Consider the following 13,990-nt stretch of genomic DNA (forward strand, 5'->3'; position numbering starts at 1 on the left):
ATAAAATAAAATGTACTGAAGATAGAGATAAAAACTTAACTATACAAAATACATTTTGGAGGTTTGCATCACTAATCAAATAATAGATCATATTCTAATTGCCCCTGCTAAAAACCTTGCAGTTTTTGCTGACATCTTATCAAAATAATAGGGTTATTGGACACGGGTGGCACTGTGGGTTAAACCACAGGGCCTAGGACTTGCCGAACAGAAGATCGGCGGTTCGAATCCCTGTGACAGGGTGAGCTCCCATTGCTCGGTCCCTGCTCCTGCCAACCTAGCAGTTCGAAAGCACGTCAAAGTGCAAGTAGATAAATAGGTACCGCTCTGGTGGGAAGGTAAACGGCGTTTCCGTGCGCTGCTCTGGTTCGCCAGAAGCGGCTTAGTCATGCTGGCCACATGACCCGGAAGCTGTACGCTGGCTTCCTCGGCCAATAATGCAAAATGAGCGCCGCAACCCCAGATTCGGTCACGACTGGACCTAATGGTCAGGGGTCCCTTTACCTTTATAGTAGGGCATCTAGAATGATGATGCAGTTTTATTAACTGATATTTAACTGAATGTTTTATTGGTGGCCTGTGTTTTTACTAATTTACTCACTGTATTTTTGGTTTTAAATGTATCTTGCTGTATTTTGTGTAAACTGCTTAGAGATTTTGCTTATGAAATAATATATAAATATTATTGGCTGGAGTGAAGATGATGGAAAGGTTGCGGTTCAGGGCTGGGCCTCTTACTTCACAAGCTGACCCTCCAACTAAACTAGTTGTGGTCAGAAAAGATTACAGGTCAGAAAATGCTGCAAGGGATTTTAGAAACAAGAACCTGACTGAAATAGAAGGGCCAGGAAAGGGTGAAGGACAAGGTCATGACTAGGCCAGAGAATAAAAGGTGAGGTTTTTAAGCAAAAGGAAGCTATAAATAAGGCAAGCAGCAGAAGGCTCCGAAACTGTACTGTTTACTCACTGACTCTTGCTGAAGAATGAAAGGATGCCAACAATCAACCTGACAGCTGACACTGGCAAGTTGGCGGGTGCTACTGAAATGTGCTCATTTTGCTTTTATATTAGATCATAATCACTTTCATTGGCAAAATAAGCTCCTGTCATCGGCTCATTGTAGTGGGCTGCTACCTTGCATCTTGTATGTAAACTGTGAGGTTTCTGAGAGGCCTATCTTTGTTTATTTAAAGTTGGGTGGGTTTTTCAGTAGCAAGCTCAACAGGACTCCCTCTTTCCTGCCCCTTCACCCATCCCAACAGAAGATAATCCACCCGACTGCATTGAAAGAGGAAGGGGAGGAACTTAGAATGGGAACAATAAGGAGAGGTGAAGGTAAAGAAACTTGAATATCCATTTATGTAAGGACATGTTTACACATAGGCTTGAGTCAAGTTCTTTACAAAGGCAATTCCCTATTTGTGCTATCCAAGAATTAGGGAAAATAAGTCACATATCATATAGTATAATTTTATAAGAGGTAGTCAATGTGGTCTCCTCCAAATGTTGATGGCCTCCAACCCACATTAGCCACAGTCAGCAAGGTAATGGTCAGGTGTGATAGGAGTAACAGTCAAAAATAATCTGGAGGGCACTATTCTGGCTACCCCTGTCATGCTGCATATTACACATATGCCTTCTATGAGAAACACATTCACTATGCACTGATTCTGCTACAGGGGGGGGGGCATAATGCAATGGGAATTTCTCTGTGAGTTTCCTCTAGCCTGTTGAACTTTCATTACTACAGATGATTCATGAAAGGGAAGGCAAGAGGTTTGACTTATGAATCCCAGGCTGACTTTGCAAGTCTTTCCCCTCCTATCAGCTGAGAGACTTTACCTGAAAAGCACTGAAATATTATGAACAGCATGGAACTGTCTTTGCCAAGTTCAACCAAACTTCAAAGCTTTCATTTCCCTTGGCCTCTATTTCTCTCCTACTCTGACTGGGTTGCAATGCTTCATTTGCCTCACAAACCAACTGCATTAGTTTTGTTATTCCATAAAAGCTTCTTTCCACTCACTAGACATAGATAGGAAGTGGCTTTAAAATAATTCCAGTAATGTGATGCTGCCTGCGGCCTCCTGATAACTGCTATATGCAGTCCACAAAATCATCCAACATCTTTGAAATGCTAATACTCTACCTGTACTTTGTTTAACCCATTCTTATTTCTGAGCTGTTATCTCTGCTATCAAACCGTTCATTTGGGTCTATTGGTCTGGCATCAACAGTTTCTAAAGGCCTCTTTGCACACTATGACACATACATAGAGTGCCATAGAAATAGTCTCCACATGATTGTTTCTCTATGCTGTGGGTCTAAATTGTAGCAAACCTTGCCAGGTCTGTTTCCTGCATGATCCTGAGATTCTCAATATAAGCAATGGTGATTTCTGGTAGTCATGATCACAGAAATCCAACATGCAACGTGTGATTTGCATGGCCAGCCATGCAATATATTATATCCCTAGGGCAGAGGAGCTATCACACAAAGATTATTTCATTCTTTTTCCAGACAGCTATACTGAGTAATTGTAGATAAGTTGTAATACCAAGTGAATGAGGTAATTAGTATCACATCTCCATCCACCAGAATAGATTCTTACAGATGTGTAAGAAGATGAGTCCAGTGTTGAAAGACTAAGACCCAGACATTAGTAGTGAACAAAAGAATGGCCTGAGTACTGCAAAAATGCATGTGACACATTTAAAGATTGAGAAATGAACTGGACACTCCAGAAATTATTGCTTTTTTTGTTTGTTTAGTTTGCACTTACCAACCTCCACAACACTAGAACAGTTGGGATCTGTGAAGCCATCAGGACACTCGCAAGAGTAGAAATTGTCATCCAATCCAGACAAGCAGATGCCTCCATTTTCGCAGGGGTTGGAGTCGCATATATCCCCTGTGAATCAAAGAAAGGATTTCTCACAATCTTTTGAATATATAGTTTTCAAAATCATGATGAATGCTGCTGAAAATATAGTTTATTGATAGTTAAGAGCAGATACAGTATTCCCTAGCAACAAATTATCTAATGAACTATTAAATGTTCTACAGTATTCTCTTGATCGGTTTCTGTTAGGACTTTTACGGGAACAACCTTCATAAAAAGTGACGCTCCCTTCAATTATCATGGCATAAAGAGTTGTATTCTTGTGGAAACAATTTTAAAGGAGTGGAAGCAAATGGGTGTGTTTTCATCTCTGCAACATTAACCAATAACCAGTTATTGGAAACTAGTGCTAAAACTTAGAATCCTCTCAAGCCTTGTCCGTTCTGGTGACCTCAGATTATGCAGGACATTAGGTCTTATCAGCTCTAGCCAGTGTGGCCAATAACCAGGAGTAACTGCAGTTGTAGAGAAAAGCACATGGAGGCACCTGGTTTAGGATAAGAACAGGTAGAAGATTGTTTTTCAATAACAAGAGACAACATGATCCAAGGAATCTATAGATTCCCAAAGCAATAGAAATATGGATTCCCAAAGAAAGTCTGTGCAACAACAAAGCATCATAATAGCATTTTATGCAGACCTAAAGCAAAAAAAAAAAAAAAAAGGAGATACCCAGATGCACTGTTCTAAATATGTGTTTGTGGGTGGGGTTGAGGGAAGGAAATCCTGATATTATTTCTGTGAGCTTCCTTCCAAATGTGTTTGGGATACTTGTTAGCAAAGAATAGCAATCTCCTTTGGATTTTTCTACAACTTAACAACCATCCCCTCCCAAGACCTTCCCCAATACCTATACACCATTAGGATGGATTCCCACTTTCTTTGTGTACTTAAATAATGTGTTCCTGAATAAAATTCACATACACCTTGCCAGATATAAAGGGTGTGTGTGTGTGTGTGTGTGTGTGAACATTTCAAGGGCACTCCCCTTAAAGACACACAAATATTGCAATGCCCAGTCTTTTTTAATTCTACAATTTCATGCTCTTCAGAGTTGTATCATTGTACCTTAGAATTATAGAGTTGGATCTAGAGGCACCTCCTGCCAGAGGACGCTCCTTTGACTCCAACTCCTTTGGGAAGAGTTGTCCCTTTATGCTTTAGCTACAATGTTCATTCATTCATTCATTCATTCATTAAATTTGTATACTTCCCTAAATACATAGATTTCAGGGTCATTCACAACATAAAAATACAAGCTAAAAACACAAACTACCTCACTCCTCCCAATAGTTCTTTTATCTAATTTGCATATTTGAATTCATTTTCTGATTGTTGATAAAAGAGCAAAACAGGAGCAAATATATAAAAATACAAGTATAAAAACAAGTATAAAAACACATACAAGTATAATTTTCCCTGGTTTTTAAGTTCTGCATGTTATCATGTATTGGTATTATATTCCACCCTCCTCCTGTAGAAGCCCAGGGCATCTAACAATAATCACACAAATAAAACTATGTAAAATAATAAAGCCAATATGCAATAAAATACAGTAAATAATGAAAATATAGTGCAGAAGCAGCAATAAATGGCTCAAAAAACTATATTTCAATGTCTAGTTTTTAACTTAAAGAAAACCAGGGAGGAGAACACAATCAGATCTCTAGTGGGAAGGAATTCCATAATTGATTTGCCACCGCTCGGAAGATTATTATAGACAAATATCTAGAAAATTCTGATTTTAGTATGTCAATTGTTGGCCTACTGACCATTACAATTAATTAATTATTAATTTTATACACCACCCTTCACTTGAACATCACAGGGCAGTTTACAACATAAACTTTACAATTTATGATGAACTTATTTGTTGGGAGGTTGCCAAACTGCTCTGAATCATCCAGCCCAATAGAAGCACACACACCTTTCACTGAAAGGACTCCAAGGTAAATCTGACTTCTGATTTTAAATTTCTCAGGTGAAAAGGCTAGAAAGGTAGCTGATGAAATCTTAGAGCAGCCTTTCCTGGTGCTCCCTAGCTATGTTCTGGTTTACAGCCCCCATCACCTTCAGCCAGCACAGCAGATTAATAGCCTTGCAGAACCAGTGGCCTGACATGCCACCAAGCAGCCCCTACAATGCTGAATATTCTCCAGTCTGTGTCATATGGAAGTGCTGGAATGGAAAAAAAATATGTCTACTCAGTGATCAGTACCTCAAAAATTGGAACACTTAGATGACTCCCTTCTCTGTGGAAGTTCTACCCAAACTGAACACTTGCTAAATGGCATAGAAAATGCAGAGTGACTTTCCTGTTAATTTTTTTACAACTATAGAGCTTTCTTCTTCTGAAAGCCCCCACCCCAAAAAAATTCAAGCCAAAGGTTTTAGTGTGTGAAAAATTCTGCTACTTGTGATAAAGCAGAGCCTGATGACTGATATTTAAATAAGTATTTTTATTTTTTGGAGTGGGGGGTTGAGAAACTCAAATTGATGCACCTGTCATCCTCACTGGCGGGATTTTTAAATAACTTAATTTTGCTTTGCAAAGAAAACTTTGTGTCCTGAATATGACATACAATTTTGGCAGGATCTCGGTAAAAGCATTTAAAATTGGACAGCTGTCATGCAGAGCTTCATATTACCAGGAAAGCATCTATCTGAATAGCATCACTTTGACTTCACGGGAGTTTGATTAAGCACTTTGATGTCAGATGTCACTCTGATTTTAAATTGCATGTCGAGTTGCAAATTTCAAATCTGCTTCTCTATCCTACTTTCATAGTCTTGTTTTATAATATCAAAAATGTTTGAGACTAGCTCATGCATTTTACCAGCTGAATTCCCTTTCTTTATGCATGCATGTGTCTAATTTGCTATTTTAAAAATTCACTTCCTCTTATTAGGAATAGAGTTTCTTACCTACTTAAGTGCTGAGAGGTCCAGAATTATGTAATTTCCTCTGGATGAGAAAGCACCAGAGGCTTATGATGTAATATGTTTTATTTACAAACACACACAAGCAAAGCACAGTAAAAGCAAAATTACTCCCACAGGAAGCAGCAAAATGGTTGATTCCCAAAGCACTAGTGTGGATTCCTACAGCCTCCAAGGCAGGCTGCTTCCTATCTGGCTATACTTATAGTTATCAGCCTCTCTCTTTCTCTGTCCAGATTCAAATGCCCAATTGCTTTATTTTCTCCAAAGATAAAAACTGCAGCTCATTGTCCTAAAATTTCACCCCTGAATTCACTCCCATTGTGGAAATATCAGCTAAACTGGTGCTCTGCCAAAAAACAACAACCCACCATTTCCCATCAATTAATGAGAAACTGCATCCAAATCCTACCCACCAAATCCTAAGTACCTTGAGAAGGAGGTAGAAAAATGGAAGCCTCTTTCACACTGAAAGAAAACTTAAACTGGAGGGCAGGTTTCAGCATAGCACTAAGACAAACAGATCTGACTATTAGCAAGCAGTCAGCTTAACAAAGGATAGTTACTCAGCAAACAGCAGTGACATCACAGTCAGGAGGCTGGCTCTGTTGCATTATCCCCTGTTTAGGGAAGTTGTTAATGTTTGATATTTTATTGTGCTTTTAATTCTTTTGGGAGCCACCCAGAGTGGCTGGGGAGGCCCAGCGAGATGGGTGGGGTATAAACCACCACCACCTCCTCCTCCTCCTCCTCCTCCTCCTCCTCCTTCTTCTTCTTCTTCTTCTTCTTCTTCTTCTTCTTCTTCTTCTTCTTCATACAATTACTGACTGACACTAGCATGCATGAAATGGTTATCCTGAGTCCTGAGCTCAAGTTACCAGAGTGGGTGTGGCCTAGCATGCTCTCAGCAGCCTCTGCTCCCCACCCTCTCAGTCTCTTTTTTGCTCTTCGTACTTCCTGGAGCAAATGAAGAAGGAGCCATGTGGCTTGGCTCCCAACTCAGCAAATGCTGCAAGTGAACTGAAATCTCTCTAAAAGATTTCATAATCTACTTCTTTGCTAACCCAAAGATTGCATGATCCTTTCGTAAATAAGTGATGAATTCCATTTCCCCCCTAAAATTAACAATAAGAAGCAGATTAAGATGAAATCCTAACCCTATTTACCTGGAGTAAGCATTGTTGAAGTCAATGTGATTTACTTCTGAGTAGCCATAGTTAGGATTGTAGTTTTAGTGCATATGGGCTGCCTTTGGCAACAAACAGCAAAGCAAAGAGGCACCTATATACACACACACATCAATGACTTTCTAACACCTTAACAGCCCCTCTATTATCCAGAAACAAATACCTTGTGATATTCACTTCCCTGTGTGTTCTTTTTCAAAGTAAATCAAGCAGCTAACAACCCATCAGTTAGCCATCTCCCTGGAGGGTTCCAAACCTCTAGCGAGCTTCTTGATAGCAGTGTTATGAAATATCAAAGTGAAATGTCAAAAAAATGACATTAATTACTTATAATCTGCGGACTTAAAAAAGAAAAACCTTCTGTGAACAAATGTGGATTGCATTTGCTTCAAGGAATTTCGTTCCTGAACACTGAGCAGTTACACAAAATTTCCATATCTGAGCTTACAGCAGAATTCTCTGACATCTCTACTCTTGCACCAGGGATCCCGGAGTCAGGAGGTTTGCAGCCTATGCTCTCAGAGTACATACCCTCATTACATCCATCACTGAACCCCTTCCACAACAGGGACCTGCACCTGGAGGGAATTGTCAGAAAGGAGGAGATATGCTAGGTTCCAAACCTGAGGTCTGACCGTAGAAAGCCTTCTACTTCTCAAGGAAGGTTCAGAGTTTGGGAGTACATAGGAGGCATAAAAGTAGGGCCAAGTTGCTCACCATTGTGCCCTTGGAGCTTTTTAACAGCATTGGGAAAATATAGTCATTCAAGATCAGATACACATTTGTTTCCTTGATGACTGCATGTGTTGCTCCAATCAGATTACTTCTCTTTAAAGATCTAGGCTCTCTTCCTGCCACACACTGCATGCATCTTGGTGCACTGTACCCACAAACCTCTTTTAACAACACAATCTCCAGCATGTCTGCTCAAAAGTAAAATCCTGCTGAGTTCAATGGTGCTTACTCTCAGGTAAGTGGGTATATAGGATTGCAGGCTATATTTGCCCACAGTTATGCAGAGGGCCCAAGTTCCTCCTCTGCCCAGGTTCAAACTCCAGATTGAAAGCTTTCTCCAAGTCTCAGAAACTTTGCCTGTAATAGGGAGGTAAATTATGCAGGAGCATCAATGTTGTTCAATTCAGGATGACTGCCAGTTCTGCAAAGTGTCCTTTACTTGCCTTGCCGTTCCTGGATTAGTTCCTAGCCCAATCTTAATCATGCCCTGGGCCAAACTGTAGTTCCAAAGCCTTGCTGCCAGACCACCAGTGCTAACCCATTCAAGCCTGCTGCCAGTAAATCTCATTCCCCTTTCTCTCGTCTCCCAATAATTTGTACGTATGTATGATTACAAACAGATGTAGCCAGTTTCCCCACTCTCCATAACTTACGGGCTCCTGGATTGTAGGGGCCTGATTTCCCCACTCTAAGGTTTGCATAGGGAATAACTGGAGGACTTTTTAAAAAGTCTATAAGGGCCTTCCTTCTTTCCCTGTAGTTTCACACTACACTTGGTCCTGTCTTTTTGCCTGTAGGCTACATTTCTCCTTGCTTCACCTCTTGCAGTTTCCTTTCCCTGTGGCTTTTCTAATTCATGGGGCTGTTTCCTCCACCTTTTTGTTTCATCACTGCTGACAGGCTTTTGGATAGACAAGTCCTCTTGAGCCTCAGTCCCTGGCTGCAATACTCCACAGTTCAAGCTTGCCGGCTACTCACTGACTACATGCAGTGGCGTAGCGTGGGGGGTGCAGGGGGGGGCCGGCCGCACTGGGCGCAACATCTGGGGGTTAGGGCAAATCCATGGGTTAGGGGGCGCAAATCCACAGGTTAGGGGCCACAAATCCACGGGTTAGGGGGCGCAAATTACTTGCCTTGCCCCGGGTGCTGACAACCCACGCTACGCCACTGACTACATGGGTGGGGGCATGAAGCGGGTCTCCGCAGTTGGGCCTTGGAGTGAACTTCAACACCTTTTAGCTGCTGTTCAAACATGACACTAATCACATGACATTCCATTTCCATTCTCCCCTTCAAGGTTGCTATAATTTCTTCTGCCAGTCATTGTTGCAATGCTCTGATTTCTTTTTTCAGGAATGCTGTTCATACACCAGCTCCCATTTCCCTCCAAAGAAAAAATATATCACACTGTGCTCCTTAAGCATTGTGATTTACAGTAGGTGGCAAGAAGACCACTGGTAAGACTACAGGGTTGAGTTTCCCCTACATAAGAAAGCACAGGAGACTTATGTCATTTTGTACACGTCTGTTTGATTTACAAGTATACAAGCAAAGCTAATAGAAGCCTGCATTAAGCACCATAACCTCTACTCCTGCTTCAGGTTTCCCAAATCAGCAGCATAAAACTTTGCAGTTCCCCAGCCTAATCTCAGCCCAACTGGACTCAGTGTATTTGTCTCCAAACTACAACAGCATTCTCTCGCTTCCTCGCCCCCCCTCTGCCTTTGCAAAGCACTGGTCTCAAACCTGATTCCTCCAGGTAAATTGCCCATTTAGTAAAACATCTCCCCTCATTAGCTTCCATTGAGGAAACATCAACTGATCATCCCTATTAGCAAGCAATCAGCTTAACAATGGATAGCCATCTAGCAACTACATCACCATCAATATAAACACTAACTACTCATGCATATTATTTTACAAGAAAATAAATGTTTGTTATCTATCACCTATTACACCCACCTATCCATATGTAATTACACCACTGTGCACTAACAGGTAACCAGTATAATAAATACAATAATTTGCATGCTAACAGGACACTTGTAGCACATTTTAAAAGCACAGTTAATACATGTTTGGCACAATATACCAAGCACTGTAAACTCAATTAATTTCAGCAGAGCTTGAATCTAGATGGTGGCAATTGATTACTGTTGCATCCAGTGTTCCTAATCAAGAGATTGTGGTGTGCAGCATGCAATGTGGTGGTGCCATTTTGACAAGACTAACAACCAGCTGAGGAAGAGAAGAAAACAAATGGTGGTGCTGTCACACAGAAGACCACAAGACTAGATTCCCTTACCATAGAACTGGGTTTGTTGACCACAGGAAAGAGTAATCAGGAGAGAGGGGCAGAGCAGAAGTTGTACAGAGGATGTAGTCATTTCTGACTTCTCCCTGCCATCCCATTTCTCTGTGGGTCTTTTGCATGCAGCCATCCTCTTCTCATTCCCCACTCCTGCCCTGCATGTGCTGTCCTTCAAAACATAAGGCTGCTTTCTTGCTGAGTTTGTGCTTTGAAGTTGAGAGAGAGTGGGTTGGAAATCAGAGTTCACAGAGGTAGGTGGTATTCTGGTTCTTTGCTGCATGCTAAGATGGGCATGAGCCCCCTACCCCCTTCATTCAGCACCTGGTTTTGTCCAGTTTTCTTGCTTCCTTCACCTTCTCCCCAACCTTCTTTTTTCTCCCTGGAACTCCTGTCCAGTTTTTGCTCTTGGAGTTTCTTCAGGAACATGCTCTGTCCCTCTGGGCCACCTTCCAGGAAGTGCAGCCAGCTCAGAGGCTGCAAGCAGTGGCACAAAGCTTTTCCTCTCCACCCAGGGGGAGAAAACCCTGCCTGCCAGTGTGCAGCCAGCTGAGGTCAAAGAGCCTTGCACTGCTTTAAGTAGTGCCTTAGGCTTTCCTCCCACTTTTTTTAAAGAAAAAAAAGACAGAAATAATTTCACTAGAGCCAAGATGACACTGAAGTCCAGAGAGCCCAAAGCAGGCTGGATTACACCAGGCACCTGATGACATTTGGCAATGGACCAAAGATTCCCCATGTCAGCTTTACAAAGTTGCAAAGTTTCATCAATTACATTTTTCTAAAACTTGTAAGTACTGTAGTGTAGCAGGAGGTGCCATCTCAGAGAGAGCAGTCCCCTCTCTGACACATGCCTCTAGAATCCAAAAAAAGTAAGTTTATGCTACTCAAAGCAATTAACCAATCAACCAAAGTTCATCTGATGAATCAGCAAATATTGCATTCAATTGGGTAACCTCTCTTAAACCTTTAACATGAGTCTGATTGTATCCAGAAACATGATATGTAGGCCAAAATATTTTTGTTTGCATGGTACACTCAGACCTTAGATTTCTATGCGTAAAATTATGTATATGTCATTTGTATCTAATGTTTCTAAGGAGTGCCATGAGATGCATGTTCATCTAGCTTAATGAGTGCCTGCTATAATGTAGGGCTTTTTAAAATAATAAATAAATTATTAATCAGGTCTGCCTGGCTCTGCAGAGGAGTGTTACGAAGCGCTGTGGGTGGAGGGCAAACAGACTGCAGACATCCAAGCACCACCAGCCTCCTACAGCACAAAGATTCAGAAAGCCACGTCTGCTGTTTTAATTTTAGAGCCATGATTTCTGCACTAAGATTGCCTGCATTGAATCTGTCTCCTTTCCAAATGAACAGGAAGAAGGGGGGGAACTCTGCCAGGTGTTAGGGAAGTAGGTCATTTTGAAAATTGGCACACGTGCGCCTGCTTCCTGTTTGTTCTGTGTCCTATCCTGCCAATTAAGCATCTGAGGGAGCTGCATGTTGGTTCAAGCAGAGAACCAATGACCTGCCTTTCCATATCTGAAAGCATCTGCTTTTCTGCTCTTCTCTGGCACTCTTTGCGTACGTTTCATGCTGTTCACAGTGTTCTTTGGGGAGAAAAGGTGGCTAGAGGTCAACCTTAGAGAGATCAATTTGATATGTCTTTGGGGGGGGGGGAGATGTTGTGGACCCAATTATTACCAACGTAAGTGGAAGATGCTCAGGGAATTCTGTTCCCAGCAATGTTAATAATTAATTTGGCAAAAGAAAATACTGCTTGTGCAAACCCATATGGAAAATCTGATTAAAATTAAATAGGAATCTTGGGCATAAGATAATGTTCCTGAGTTCATGTTGTTCAATTACACAGTCAATCTGTGTCAGGAGCCAAGCAGTCTTGGTGGGTTTGAGGATGAATGAGCACCAGATTTCTGTTTCTGGAAACCTTGTCTCATTTTATGCCGGGATTACATTACACACAGCTATTTGAATTATTTCTGGCTAGGATGTTTGAAAGTGTCAGAAACTGGCACAAAGAGTTTTAGCGAGCTGCCTAACTTACCGTCTATAATTTGGCCAATGGACTACGTGGTATGTACCATCAGGATTTCTGCTACTGGGTCTTTTGTCAATACCATACTCTTCATACTGTGAAGACCATACTGTGCTTTCAGACTTGTGGTGCTGTTGGCTTCAGGCCCAGAATGTTCAGGAGCTCAGGCTTAAAATGTCACTTTTGCCACCTGGCAAACAGAAAGCACTGACCTTCATTACACTGTCTGCATTCACATGCAACATGAAGCCACAATTGCATTTTACGAGCCAAGGAAGGCAAGAGCTGCGTGCAGGTACAGTCACTTTGTGCCTCCCTTTGCATGAGTTGCTGAACAAGCTAGGATTCAGAATATATAGCTTCCCATACCATGAAAACCCAGAAACTGTAGGTAATGGCTTCAAAACATGACAATAAGAACACTTCCAGGCTGTCAGTATTTTTGGCTGGGATTCAATCACTTGTCAGTAAATTGCAGTTGACTGGGAGGTCTTGTGCAACAAACCTGCTTCTCCAAAAGATCTGACTTTTTGCAATAAGGCAAGTGATGTGAAAATTCATTGGAAATTGTGTGATAGTACTTGCTTTGACACAGTATCATCTCGCCTTCCCATTAACAAATCAGAATGAATGTCATTAAAAAGCCAACATTGTGCAACCTCCCTGCAAACAAATCAGGAAGAGTGTTCAATAAACAGATCAACTGATAGAACCCTAAGCCAACTTTAAAGCATGGTTTCATATCTTGGCATGATTTAAAGTCACTGGGTTGTTCACATATAATGGGAGGCTATGGTTGGAGGCTGAATCCTTGCTTGTATTGCTGCTCATAATAAGGAAGGAATGAAGCAGCTGTAAAGGGACTGAGTGATAATGATGCATGTCTATCCCGTCTTAACCAGGATTTCTAGCTTAGCCCTGTGTGCAGGCACAGCTATTGTGAGGGAACACATGGCAAGCACAAAAGGCCTTATTGTGCTTTCAGTATAATTAGTTTTGTATCTAGCCCCATCATTTTAATTATTAAAAATAAATTATTAAAAACAAAATTAAAATTAAATTATTAAAATTAAATTATTAAAACTAACCCAGAATGAGGCAGCTAGACTGGTGACTGGGAGTGGCTGCTGAGACCATATAACACTGGTTCTAAAGGATCTTCATTGACTCCCAGTGCATTTGTGAGCACAATTCAAAGTGTTTGGTGTGGACCTTTAAAGCCCTAAATAGCCTCTGCCCAGTGTACCTGAAGGAGTGTCTCCTTCCCCATCATTTAGCCCGGACAGTGGGGTCCTCCTCCTAGGGTCTTCTGCTGGTTCCCTCACTGCAAGAAGCAAAGTTACAGGGAACCAGGTAGAGGGCCTTCTCGGTAGTGGCACCCTCCCTGTGGAACACCCTCACTTCAGATGCAGAGGAAATAAAGAACTACATCACTTTTAGAAGACATCTGAAGGCAGCCCTGCATCAGGAATTTTTTATTGTTTGATGTTTTATTATGTTTCAAGATATGCTGTAAGCCGCCCAGCGCGGCTGGGCTGGGGAAACCCATCCAGATGGGTGGGGTATAAATAATAAAATTATTATTAAATTGGAAAACTGGTCAGTATTACCCAACAGGAATTAAAGCTTCTTATCCCTACAAACGATTTCAGTTTTCAGTGTGTGCATAGCAAATAACATCACACTATTTTGAGAAAACAAAATTGACATATCTTTGTTAGGTTTTTGTTCTATTTTCCATGCTTTGCTTGCTGCTGCTCAGTTGCTTTCAGAAGCGTTTTTCCTACTTTAAACATTATTGTAACTGACACAGTTTTTCCTCCCCCCAAAAAAAACATTAAAAAATGAAAGTTCAAATTCTG

The 13,990-nt window shown here is 41.3% G+C and overlaps 1 protein-coding gene across 1 annotated transcript in view; it reads right to left on the bottom strand.

Annotated features, from left to right (window-relative positions):
- The window catches only part of EDIL3 (EGF like repeats and discoidin domains 3), a 236,474-nt gene that overhangs the window by 154,800 nt on the left and 67,684 nt on the right, over positions 1-13,990 (bottom strand). Inside the window, exon 2 of the mRNA XM_053407901.1 lies at positions 2,783-2,911. Coding sequence (XP_053263876.1) covers positions 2,783-2,911 — 129 coding nt within the window. The remainder of the gene's footprint in view (positions 1-2,782; positions 2,912-13,990) is intronic.

This window comes from Podarcis raffonei, chromosome 11 (genome assembly GCF_027172205.1).
Source record: "Podarcis raffonei isolate rPodRaf1 chromosome 11, rPodRaf1.pri, whole genome shotgun sequence".
NCBI classification, from domain to species: domain Eukaryota; kingdom Metazoa; phylum Chordata; class Lepidosauria; order Squamata; family Lacertidae; genus Podarcis; species Podarcis raffonei.